Source organism: Zonotrichia leucophrys, chromosome Z, assembly GCF_028769735.1.
Source record: "Zonotrichia leucophrys gambelii isolate GWCS_2022_RI chromosome Z, RI_Zleu_2.0, whole genome shotgun sequence".
NCBI lineage: Eukaryota > Metazoa > Chordata > Aves > Passeriformes > Passerellidae > Zonotrichia > Zonotrichia leucophrys.
Genome location: NC_088200.1, coordinates 13,921,437 through 13,935,026, shown reverse-complemented (window position 1 = coordinate 13,935,026; position 13,590 = coordinate 13,921,437). Strand labels below are relative to the sequence as shown.

General features: G+C 38.9%; 1 protein-coding gene across 2 annotated transcripts in view; it reads right to left on the bottom strand.

The window, feature by feature from the left end:
* The window catches only part of EPB41L4A (erythrocyte membrane protein band 4.1 like 4A), a 117,782-nt gene that overhangs the window by 79,022 nt on the left and 25,170 nt on the right, over positions 1-13,590 (bottom strand). Inside the window, exon 1 of one of the 2 annotated variants that reach the window (XM_064736237.1) lies at positions 10,386-10,410. The exons of the other annotated variant lie outside the window; for it this stretch is intronic. Within the exon in view, the coding sequence (XP_064592307.1) occupies positions 10,386-10,400 (15 nt within the window). The 5' untranslated portion in view covers positions 10,401-10,410. Of the gene's footprint in view, positions 1-10,385; positions 10,411-13,590 lie in introns of those variants that run through there. 2 annotated transcript variants of the gene reach the window in all.

The following is a 13,590-nucleotide window of genomic DNA, read 5'->3' as shown; positions in this document are numbered from 1 at the left end:
TTACCCATTAGCAGGCCATAATGGTTGCTAATGGGGAACTCTATACACCTGCATTCTCTCCTTCCCCTTCTAGAATTTCTGGCTGTCCTGAAGAGATGTTATCCAGTGCCACACACTGCATGGGCTCATATTACCATTTTACTGGTGCTGGGCTGCATTCAACTTTAACAGGCTTGACTGAAAAATAACCCCAACATAAAAGCCCGTGCATGGGAAAGGAAGGACGCTCACGGAGCCGCGGCAGCAGAGGGGGATGAAAGGAGGTATCCATCACAGCTCCCAGCTCTTGTCACCCTGTGCTAGTGCTGCCTGGCCCCTCACACCCACACTCACAGCCAGAGTGCCTCATTCAGCTGTCAATCAACTCCCGAATCATTCAGCTGTCAATCAGCCCCCGAATCGCTGCAGGTTCCAGCCCTGCGTATTCACATAAAACAGAATCCAAGCCAGCCCTTTTTTTTCTTTTCTCTTTTTCCTTTTTTTTTTTTTTTTTTTTTTTGGAAGAATGATACCCCTGTACATAAATAAACACAAAACGGAAGTGTTAAGTTAAAATAGCAACACACATAATTTAAATTTAAAGCATCGACAGAACCTGCCAACCATTAATACATTCTTTTGTGTGAATGTGGCAGTGTCACCACCGGTTGTTTCCCCTCCCCCTGCAACTCACACAGGGCTATCCCTGTCTCCTCCCTGGCATCATTGCTCATCCCTGGAGGCCAGTGCTCTGCTCCTAATTAGATCTACCCGTGGTGTAACCCAGGAGGTTTTGTGTGCTTTCCCGAACCACCTCCCAGTTCCTTTCCTACACGCTGCCTGATTCCACGGAGCACCAACAGCACCCTCCATGCTCACACCCTTGGCACGGGCACCGCTGCTTCCCCAGCCAGGCTCCTGTGGATTGCACTGAATCCTCCCTCCACTACTCCGACCCACCTCCAGTCTGCTTTTTCACTCTTCCCACCGACTTTGTCCTTGTCCCCACGTGAATCAGGAGAGGAAATTTCTCCACACTCCCATACTGTGGGACAGGTAATGCAGGGACACATTTGACGGCTCCAAATGCAAGAAAATTGTTTTCAGTTTTGGTGCCCAAATTCAAGCATCAGGAACACCCAGACATAAGAGGGCCAGTGTGAGATGGCATCCTAACAGGACTTCTCTGAGAAAGTCTGAGGAAATCTCTGCTGAGAGAGAGATTCCAGCATCTTAAATGGGCTTATTTTAGGCATATCTTTAAAAAATGGAGAACAACACATCTCTGGTGTGGTGACCATGCTGACTGCCACTGTAATCTCTTTGCTCTAAGAGTTTCTCAGACAAAAGTTGCCAGGTTTTCTTTTTCTTGGAAATAGGTAAACAGATTTCAACAAAACTTTGTGAAATAATTCATTGCAGAGTTTGAAAACTGGTGAGTAGAAAACCTACAAAGATAACAACCAACTTCAGTAGGGCTAACAACCCTCTCCCTTGCACCTTCCCTTCTGGAAAGTCCCACAAGCTTCTGACACTGAATTTACAGCTGTTTCCTCAGAGATTTCATTAAAAAGTCAATATTATGCTGAAAAAGCTCTTGGGCAAGGAACTGTAGTGATAACACATCTATCTCCCTATTAAAAGGTAATGCACAAAACATTCTGTGTGGCTTCAAGGGAAACTATGGCATATTTTAGTAAGATTTTCTTTCGCTGTGACCTCCATTCTTTTTCTCTTTCAGCAATTAAACCTCTCAAGTAGTGACCTGATGTTAATCACAGTGATTCAAGGACATTACTTTCTCACTGCTTAGTCTTCATTGGATCTCTAAAATGGGTAGTATATTTTGAAGTGTCTTTATATGATATGGGAACTGCACAAACTGGAGAACACAATTTGCATGTTCACATAGTCATCAATAAAATCACCACAATCTCTTTATTTTTAAGAGATGTTTAACATACCAAAGTTGTTGGGGAAAGATGCTTTTAACACGAGGCTACAAACCAGTTAACTTCTATGCCTTGACTTGAAACCTCTTCCTGCAGATTTTTATTCTTTGATATGGAACATTCAAGAAACAAAGTATTTTATACATGGTGTAATATGATATGTATGATATATACTTACATATATGACAGTTATAGTTTTATACATGGTGGCAGCTTACCTATGTAAGTTAATAAGAATATTCCATATAATATAATAAAAAAGAAAAAAGAAAAAAACCACACACCTTAATTAGCATCTCTACAATACATCTCCGTGAAGGAAAATATAAAGCGATTAAAGACATGTGCAAATCTGGATAAATTTCTTTACTGCCAGCTGATAGGCAGATTAGTGATTAGTATAGTGTAAAGATCTATACACAAACATAGCGCACATAATTTTGCAGAACCAGATCCTTCTTTCTTTACATTTAGTACAAAACCAACAGATATGTCTGTGCATTTTCAAAAGTTGCAGAGATGTAAGCAGTTAACTCCTTAATGCTCATAGTCTCAGTATTGTGACTCCACTGAAAAAAGGCATCCTTGCAGCATCTCCATTACCAGACTAATGAGGTTAGTTAATTAAATGCCCAAGGCATACCACCCTTTCCCATCTGCTATACTCCATGAGTCCACTTACACACTTACACATCTCAAGCAAGAAGGAAAACAGTTTTTAAAACAGCTTGCTGACTATGGACATGAAATCACAAACATATTTCACATTAGAGGAAAAAATGGAGTTGATTATTACCAGAAGACAACAGAAATCTGTTTAAATTTTTCACTGGTGATGTGAAAATAACACATTCAGATTTATGTAAATGTGAAATTTATTACTGACTTTTAGGGCAGAGATTTTACATTAATGTTAGAAATAAGATTTTAAGCCTTTAGCCTAAAATTTGCACACAGTGGAGCTGTGCTCACAGTGCTTTCTTTGGACCCAAAGAGCACACAGGTCCCAGCTACCTTCCAATAATCAGAGTAGAAAACTGATGACTGCAAGAAAAGCAAACTAAACTATGAAACTGAAGGTTGATTGTAAAAACTCTTATGTTTAAAATCTCGAGCTTTCAGGCAAGTCACTGGTGTATTGTCAGGAATCTTCAGCGGAGAATCTCCATTTCTGTTACAGCTGTACCCTGCCACAGAGCATGGATGAACCTTAAATGCTCATGTTTTAAAGGAAATTTTTTAGGTACTGCATATGCCCAACACAATGCTTTCACTACAGTCATGACATATTCTGCAGACTAGACCATTTCATTTCAAATAGATCACTACTTTTCATTTTTAACTTGCTAAAAATGTACTTGATTATGTCCAAATCTCTAAGGCAAAATTACCCATTTCTGATCTGTGTTGAATACAAGACTTTTGGCAGTATTACTTTTGTTTACAATAAATTTAGCTTACTGGATGATTTGGACAAATCCTATTCACACTGAAATCCAAAAGTAAAAAAAAAAAAAAAAAACCAAAACACAAAAAACCCCCCAACCTTTTGCTTAAAGAGGAGGTTCACACCCTTCAGTTTTGATCTGATTGCTTGAGGATAAAATAGTGTGGTTTGCTTAGAGTAAAACCAGCAGCATATTCAGCAGAACTTAATAAAGTAATAGCCCCTAGGCTTCCCCTGGCATTTCAGTTAAGAGGCACCATTTCTGTAAATTTTTAAGGTCTACCACTTCATGCGGACCTCAACCATGCCCATACTCATCCCTTTGTCAATGGACTGCTAAATGAGATATATCAAAGTAATGATTCTTGAAGTTCTGTTGCAAAGTCAGTAACTCTCATTTTCCAGAATTAATTGTGACTAAGCACCCTTCCTTGTAAAATATAAGGTTTTAACTTTTGTATTCTTTTTTTTTCCCTAGTGATATGAACTACTGCTCACAAAACTTCTCTGCTGACAATAACCGCACCAGGACTGCTACATGAGACAATACCCAAAACCATATTGGAATATGCACCTCTTTCTATGTACATGTTACAACATGTATGTAAAATTATTTTTAAATAACCATGTTTGTTTATAAGTGGAGGAGGTTGTGTTATTACTTAGGGCATTCCCCAAAATACTGATGCTTCCCAGCCAAGGTGATTTGAAACCTCATCCCAGGTAGCTGATAAAAGGAAGACAGACACTAAAACTGCAAGATTCTCTCTTTCTACTGAAAGGTGCAGCTCTGTGTGAGTCAAAGTAGGTTTCAGTAAATCTTTTCCAAGTCTAAACCTAACAGGTTGGTCCAGTATCCACCATGTTAAACATTCATCCCAGCACTATTTCTCCCAGGCCCTGCTCCTCAGCCACCAGGTTGTACTACATACAAAGTCTCAGCCATGACTAAGGACCAAGGCTTTCATTTATTTGCCCTATTATACAAAACTATAATGAAATACCCACTTAACAAATGCCCTCAAGGACAGTCTCGTCCAACTTCCCAGGGTAACAAACCCAGCAGCTCTCACCAAGATGACAAAGGTGCTTGACATCCCCAACCCCCTGCCGAAGGGAGGGTGCATGCCAGCCTACACAGCTGCTCCTGGGAGTATAACTCATCTGGTTTCAATGAAAATGATCCAGGATAGCACATATCCCTCAGGTAAACTTCACAAAACTAATGCATTTTTACTCGCCATAGCCTGCTGATGTCTCAGTCAGAAACCTGCTAGGAATTTTAGGCAGGTATCCAATCAGTATGAAAATGAACAAGCCCCCCAGGTTGCAGGAGTTGCACTGGAGTAGTCATCAGTTATCCCAGCCTCAGCACAGAGATAAAGGGCATTTCGTATATCCAGTTATGCAAAACGTATGAGATTTTAACTGCAAATTGGCCATCTCCCAGACAGAGTTAAGCTGTTAAAATACACAACTTATATCTAGATTGGGCCGGGGAGGACTAGAACACTATGCCACTGATGTATATGGCATTCATCAGTTAATTAAGGAGGAGTAATGCCAGTGGATTGGACATTTCTAAGGCCCAGCCTGGACCTGCTGCCATGCAACATGCCACCAAAGTCAGTGCTGAGGTCATTCATGGATGAGTGGACAGCACTACCCTAGTATCTTCCCTGTATTCTAATATATTTTAACAAAAAGCAATACCACAGAACAGGCAATAAACCTTCACTGAAAGAAGGACCATCAAAGATTATCCAGGCTACCTAAGAAAATATGGAATATACTCAAGATGGATGCTGAAGGTCTGCCTGGTCCTATGCACCCTCACTTTCTCCCTGAGTGAAGTAGTTCTCACTTCTTTACATTCAAACTGTTCACTCCTTTACAGTAGTCTGACAGCTTCTATAAACTCAGCTGTTACCTAGCTGTCACTCACTGCTGCAAGAGCACAAAGTTCTCCTGGCAACACCGAGAAGAAAGGCGACACTGACTCCATGAGAGAATCATAGAAAAGCCAAAGTTGGAAAAGACCTTTAAGATCATTGAGACCAACTACTGACCCAGCACTGCAAATCCATAACACTAAACCCCATCCCTAAGCGCCACATGTCCACATCTTTTAGATACTTCCAGGGTGATGACTTAGCCACTTCCCGGGGCAGCCTGTTCCTCTGTTTGACAACTCCTCCATAAAGAAATTTTTTCTTTTATCCAATATAAAAATCCCCAACACTACTTGAGGCCATTTCTTCTTGTTCTATCACTTGTTCTTGAGACAAGCAACCAGTGCTCTCCTTCCAGGTGGTTGTGGTGCAATAAGGTCTTTCTTGAGCTTCCGTTTCTACAGACTAAACAACCCCTCTCTTCAGACTTGTGTTCCAGACCCTTCCCCAGCTCCGAGAGAAGTTTCCCTTCTCCAGACATGCTCCAGCACCTCACTGACTTTCTTGTTGTGAGGGACTCAAAGCTGAGCACAGGAATTTAATATTATCCTAGTTTGAAATATGCTGCCGACGTTTCCTGAAGAAAGACAGCTGATGGATTTCAGGATGTCACATTTTGACAAAGAAGCAGAAGAGTATGAAAATCAAGGGCAGGCAACTGAAAGCAAGTGAAATAAGAGAAACCATCACCCCCACTTTCACAGCTAGATTGAGAATGGTCCATGGAAGCTGCCAAAAAACACATTTTGCTCAATTCAGAGTTGTTGTTTGAAGCAGAAATAACATTATTGTTTTGCTAAATGAGGGGAACCCATCTGTTATCCCCTTCAGAGCTGCAATAACCCAAACAGTGCTGGAGCTCCCATCTTGGGTAGGGGGACAGTTACCACTGAGGCCAAATTATCTGACTAATGATTTTTGGAGAGAAGAAGGGTAGTTTCTCTTTACTGTAGCTCTGAGGTAATGCTTCATATATGTCCTCTATATCACTCTACTTTAGTCCATAATTAGGGATCTAAATCTTTGTTCAAATAAAGCCCCAGCAACTAGCAAGAGCAAACTCATTACATGTTCTTACAGAAACTAGACTACACGTAGCACTAAATGTAAGAAGGCAAAAGTATGTTAATATTCAAGAATTGAGATGTTTGCAAATTTGTTTTGATTTCATTTTGTCCACAAGTATTTTTAGTACTATTAAAGTTCTTTCTGTTCTGATAGGAAAGTCTTCTCTGCACTTATTTCCACAGTAAGAATCATTTTTTTTTCTATTTCTCACCTCCACATCTGCAAGCATGATCATGCATCCTTTCTGTTACTAAAATCCTTTAAATTTGCGTATGTATCTACTTCTTACTTTTCTCCATAAATCCACTAAAATCAATACAACTGAGATTTTCCAAAGGAAACTTCAGCATTCCATTCCTAAATGTAGTAAATATCATCCCACAACACCAAGATCCAAGTGGCTAAGACAGGTTAGTTACCAAAAGCCTACACTTCAAATACACACCAGTGAACTTTACATTCATTGTGCAGGTCCTTCTTTCAAATCAGAAGAAAAAGAAAATACAATCCTAGCCAGGAAACCCAGTTTTAAGTTCTTCCCGTGGAGATCATAAATGCATTACACATTTGACAATGGAAAAAAAAAATTTAAATCTCTATCTGATTAATTTTATGTGTGCAACTAGTCTCAGAGCCTCAAGACTTTTCAGGATCTTCAGCTGATACCAGCAGAAGAGCCTCAGCTGGGTTCACAGGGCAGTTCACAAGACCTGTAAACACCTGGTGTTCAAACAACTCTTACAAACCAGTTGGCTGCACTGTTCCAGGTGACAAAACTAAAGAAAATGTCTGAATAAGTAGATGCACAGCTGTTTGAAAGCCAAAGACATTGTTGGCTTACCAAACACCCGAATATTGTAGGCCTTAGTATGTTCCCCTATAAAATGTTTGCTCTCAAATCTGTCACAAAGGAGAAAAGGTGCAACTCCACTGTCAAAACCAACTGGCATAAGTAGGCTCCAAATACTTCACTGTTTGACAAGTCAGCTGGCGACATGGCTGTTTTGACAGCACTCAGCTCACTGTGTCCCAACCCTGCACTCACTGCACAAGCAAGATACTGTTCAGAAAAACTGCTTTTCACAGAAGGGCTTATATACATAACATTTACCAAAATAAGCACAAATTTAAGACCTAACAAACAGACTGGGAAGCTTAAGATTTCTGTTTAATGGAAAAGGTAATTTTTGGAGTCCCATTATTTCAGTAGCTTACTCAAGGAACAGACGCTCATAAAATAGCAGAATACGTTGCCACTATGACTATGAAGAGGGCAAACACTTCCTTCTAAGAAATTTTATAGCCATTATAATACCTATTTTTGCCTGCTTTCAGAAGCCAGACCCAAAGAAGGTAAGATCAGTTGCAGTTAATCTGGTATATTCACACTCCTACCACCCTGGGAAAGTTCTGATTAGGACCAGAAGTTACACACAAAAAGTCTTGTTAATTTATAGTCACTATATCTAGATAGAGATGAAGTACAACTTTTAAAATATTATCTGTGGACGGACATGAGAAAATTAATGTTTATTTCTCACTCTCTCCTGGTTGCTTGAGTTACATGACATTGATTAAGCCTCCCTTCTGTAAAAAGGCGAGTTTATCCAGGTCCCACACAAAGATAAAGCAGGACAAAGTTCTGTAGAGAGCTGCAAAGGTTGCTAGTGGGGTGCAGCACATGGACATCCAAGTACCCACAAGAACTTATCTACATTGCAGAGAACTCAAGGGAGGTTGTAGTTACAGCAAGAAACAACAGAGCCAGACTCTCATCACGGATGCACAGTAAGAAAATTAAAGAATCACAAGATGCAGCAAAGGAAATCCCCCACTAGAGAGGGAGTAAATGCAGAAACAGGCTGCCCACAGCCACAGTTTATGGAGCTTCCACCACTAGAGAGACCCAAAACTCACCTGGGAAAGTTCCTGCTCTAACTTGGCAAGAAGATAAACTACATGACCTCCAGAGGATCATTCCAGCTTTAATGATCCTATCACACCACTTAACACAGCCCACAGAAGAGAGCTAATTAGTGCTGCATCACTTTATCTGCATTTGTCTGAAATTAGATTTGAATGCGAATAAGTGGAAATAGTAGTTTGGGGTAAATATGCACATATCCTCAGCTCCCAAGGATGTTGTAAGAAACCTTTGTCATACAGAAATTATTAAAATAAATGTATATAATTGATACAACTATAAAAACAGGGGGAGAAGTGGGAGGTAGTCTGTAAAACTCCTAAATCCTAATAGAACTTGTATAGACATCTAGTCAACAAGCATTATCAGTATTTTTTATTGAAATGGTTATAAACAGTACACTTACTGTTCCAAGACGATAGTGTATTGTTTATCCACATGCTACTCACTTTAACTCCCAAAATATTTTGAAGGTATAAATACACATACTGAAAAATATTTCTATGTAATTGTGACAGCATATGATTAACTCATAGTAGACATGCTCATAACGACTATTCCCACAAAACCACTTTATGTTCATTTTTATACTGCTTATATTTGTATAAAAGGAAAGCAGGAGTTAAAAGAAGTTACACAAATCTCTTAGATATTAACTACAACTCTTAACTGCAATGAGATATTCTAGTGTTAACCATCAAGTCAGCTTAACATTGAAAGTAAACATGCCAGAAGACAGGTTATGCATAAAGTCAATTACACAACTCGGCTCTGTTTACCTATAGCAAAATTTCCAGAAATGCTGCCTCTGAGGAGTTTCTAAAGAGAACAGTTAGAGACTTGGGGCCAGCAGCACTTGTCATGAGTTCTTTTCAGTAATTATTAACAGAAGACTCTTAGTTCAAGCAGACTGCTTTCAATAAATTACTGCGCTGCTAACAGGGCCACTTTGAAACAATGGCACGAGCATCTCAGTGACCCACTCAAAGCCATTTCAGTCACAGCAAGATCTGATAGCTTAGCATTAATTATAACATGACTGACTCTGCAATTCTTGCATTTACTTTTGTCTTTCATGGTTTTATTCAAACAGCTTATCCCTATGTACTACTATGAATTATTAGTGTTGAAAAGAGAAAAACTTGGACAGCTTAAACAGGGCCAGCTATAGCCACCTCTATTTTAACAGGACATGTTTTGACTTTCCTCTGGGAAAGGCAATACCAAACTGAATTTGCTTACATTTACCAACTAGATTAGGGAAGAAGCCCAGTCCCAAAAGAAACTGGAAATCAATCTTTCACTCTCCAGTAATTACTGCTTACAAATGGGCAAAAATTAAAACTGAGCCTTGCCATTACATAGAGCAGATATCCCAGAACTTAGCATGAACTTATGGAGGTAATTTCTGCCATCTATGTCACAGAGTCAAATCTGCTATATTTTTGAAACATTATGTTGATAGAGGAAAACTTTTCTTATGCATAACTTGTAATTAAAAGACATAGAAAATTTCTGATTAGAGCTTAGCAACTCAAGCAGTTCACAGCCAAATCTGCAGCTACAATTTGTTTCTCTTAAAGATTAAACTTCATTCTTCATTTATATATGGAAATGAGAAAGACAGTGTCTGAAAAAATGCAGCACTGAATACCAAATTCCAAGCATCTTTATCCGAATTTTTTTTCTTTTTCCTTTTCTTCCAGCACAGGAGAAACATGTGCTACCAGCCTATAAAGCTCAGGCAGACTACATAGCATCTCACAGTTCAAAAGTAATCTCCAAAACAATAGTTGCAAGTAATTTAATCAATATTAAAATTTTCAAGCACAATCTCTTTAAAAGTTGTTTTTTTCCAAAGGCAAGAAGCAAGAACGTTTCTTAGTTGCAACAAGCAAAGTCCTAGCTCATCATAGGCTAGGCACCATCAGAACTGTGTAAGTTTAGCATTAAAAGAAAAGTTCCTTTGCTGTCAGCTTTTTTATACTTAAATAACTTTCAGGGAACTTTTCTAACACTTCTTTTGCTGTTTTATACAGAAAAATGAAATAAAACATTCTGACCTTAAGTAATTTCATGACTCAAGACACTAAATCTCCCAGAGCAAAATACTATTTCCTAACCTCCACTATATAGGCAGCTAGATAACTGATGGCTTCATCAGATTACAGCTGTACCCTGGTTTAAATAACTGCAATCAATTAGCATGCAAGGCATTTGTGCTCTTATTGCAAAAGGGAAGATACTTATCCTACCGGTCCTTCATTATCTTACCTTCATAAAGCTGTTGGAAAGAAAATAAATTAACTCAAAATTTCAGCCCAAATCTGTGGTACTGCAGCCCCATGCTCTCTTTTGGAAAGGAATATTGTGATAATTGGACCCCACACAGATATGCCAGAAAATCTTGATTTAAAGCTGTTGCCTTAGGCATTGGTCCAATTCCTCTGTAAAACAGGAGAACCAAATCAGGTCTCAATCAAGAAATTGTGCTGTGGATGTGAAGGCCAGGTTGTGTCAAGTTCCATAAAAACAACACTTTTTAAACTCAAGAACTTAGTTCCAAGTGTTTCAAACCAACCCAGCTGAAGAATACAGGACTGTAATTAACAAAGATCATTAATATTGGTGACTTATCCATCCATGTGGCAACACAAAGCTGCCGTCTCATTCCGGCCAGTCCCCCATATCCTCACATCCAGATCCTGCAGTACCACAGAGCTACCCTGAGGCTGAGGAATTTGCAGCAAACCTGCTGCCAGCTGGAGAAGGCCATGGCCATGCCCCTGTGCCTGCCAGGAGCCTCTGGCACAGCAAGTTCTGAGGCACCCGAGCACACAAGTTTGTTGCAGGCAGAGAAAAATAAATTCTCACCATTAGTATGCAACATCTGGCTTAACTTCAGCCAGTGCTCACATTATCCACCCAGAAGGACAGGTGAATTGATCCTATCCATTTTATTTATTTGAAATGAAAAAAAAAAAAACCCAACAACAAAACACACCCGACACCCCCCCCCAAAAAAAAAAAAAAAAAAACCCCAAACAATAACCACCAAAACCAACCAACCAAACAAAAAACAAAACAAAACAAAAACCACAACCACTGGTGGTTCCAGGACCCAGTAATGTGTTTTTCAATTAAAAACTTTCAGTTTCTTGGAGAAATAAGTAAACATTATGTAAAAGTCAGTGTAATTCCAAATTTGCTGGCCTTCAAACTGCACAACAATAATGTAAACAGAAAGAAAGTCTTCACAGTGAAGAATGAAAACAAAGCCACAATACCACACCTCCTTCTGCTAACCCACACAAGGAGGGCACTTAAACAGAAAATCTCCAACCTGAGACACAACATACATAATATTAAAGAAAATACAAAAATAAAACATACTGCTCTGTGGGCCAAGAAACAAGTTCACAATTGCATGTTTATCAAACCCCTTGGAGAGTCCTGGAGATGTTCTCCTCCTGCTCTTCTCTATCCATACAATAATAATAAAAATAGTCTTTTTCACTATAAATTATTAGTACAATTTTTAGAGCAGAACATATCTGAACATATGCAATTTCATTGTGGAACTTTCATGTTGATCACATACCAAAACAAACTATTAGAAATTCATGATCAACATTACTTTCTCATATACTGTTTAAAAACTGGAGCTTGCAATAAGAAACAATTACAAAGATCTTCCATTCATATTGGCATTTTTTCCTCCTTTCTTCTTTTATTTTTTCCATTTTCATTATGGGAAGAATAATATTCATATGCAACAGTAGTAAAAACCATGAAAGAGTAGGTGTTTTACACCAAGGCTAAAATGCCTTATAAAATCCAAAACCAATTAAATTATCAATAGTGTCAAAAATCTACTCCTTCTACAGCCAGAAAAGGAATTGTATTTGAAAAAGCATTAAAAGCCACTAAAAAACAAAGGATGACTAAAACAAGCATAAATAGCTTTTGTAATTGGTACCTTTTAAAATACAGCTAAATATTTTTGAACTACAGTAAGTGTAGAATAAAACTGAATGTGCTACAACAGGTGTGGGAGAGCAATCATCCACCATGACTGTTCCCAAGCACATGTATAACTTAGTATTTTCTTAGTATTTCAATTTATTCAATACCCTTCTTCATGAATCTGAGCAACATTATCATAACCCTTTACAATAATGTATTCTTGTTCTAATTCAAGGAAACCAGGCTGCTAACATTTTGTGTCCAAAATCTTTATTGTTATAGTGAGTAGACCTGGCTGGCTTCCAGATGCCCACTCAGTTACTCCGTCACTTCCCCACCTCAGCTGGACAAAGCCAAAAAACAAGATTAAAAGCTCATGGGTCAAGATACACACAGAGAAATTGCTTCATCAGTTTCTGTCACAGGCAAAACAGACTCAGCTTGGGGAAAGGTGATTTAATTTGCTGGCAATTACAAGAAGGATGGTGCGAAACAGCAGCAAACTTAACATGCTTTCCATTTCTTCTTGCCAGGCTCAATTTCACTTCGTTTCTGAGTCCCGTGTGCCCTCCCCAAGCAGGGCAGAGGCCTGGGGAGCAGGGCTTGTGCTCAACCCACGACTGCCCCTTGCTGCTGCTCCATCCCTTCCTCTTCTCCCCGCTTCCCCTTACAGAGGCCACCCCTGCAGACCCCACCACAAAAGCCTTGCCATGAAAACACAATGTGATTGTGTAAATAGACTGCAGAATAAGCCTTTGAGAGCCTGATTATAGTGTTCCATAATGATCTTATTCTGGAGGGTGGGAGGGGTGGAAAGCACTGTTTATAGGTTTCATAACATTTCAGCTACAGCACCAGAAATATCATATGTAAAATTTCCTTCCCCAAAATAATTAACCACAGTCAGAAAAAAAAATAAAATTAACAATTTTCTTTGTGTAAAATAAATGTGTATTATGGCAGGGGTCCGTTTTTCCTACACATACGTTCAAATTTTGGAGCCTGCTATAACAGCAACACTTTACTGGAGATGTCTGACAGTTATAAGTAGATCTACCCTAAATAATGTTTAAAAGTTATACTCTAAAAAAAATTACCAATGAACTATTAATTAAATTAAATAAATGTTGTGAATTATACATCCCTAAAGTATAATTTTAGTAGAGTACTGTCTTCCAAGTTCAAAGGAGGGCTTTGCAACAGTTTTTCTATGACCTGCAATATAAGATTCCCCTAGAAATTTGTAGACATTTGTAGACATTCCAATTTTTAGACATTCCAGAAATCACTAAAGTGACAAGT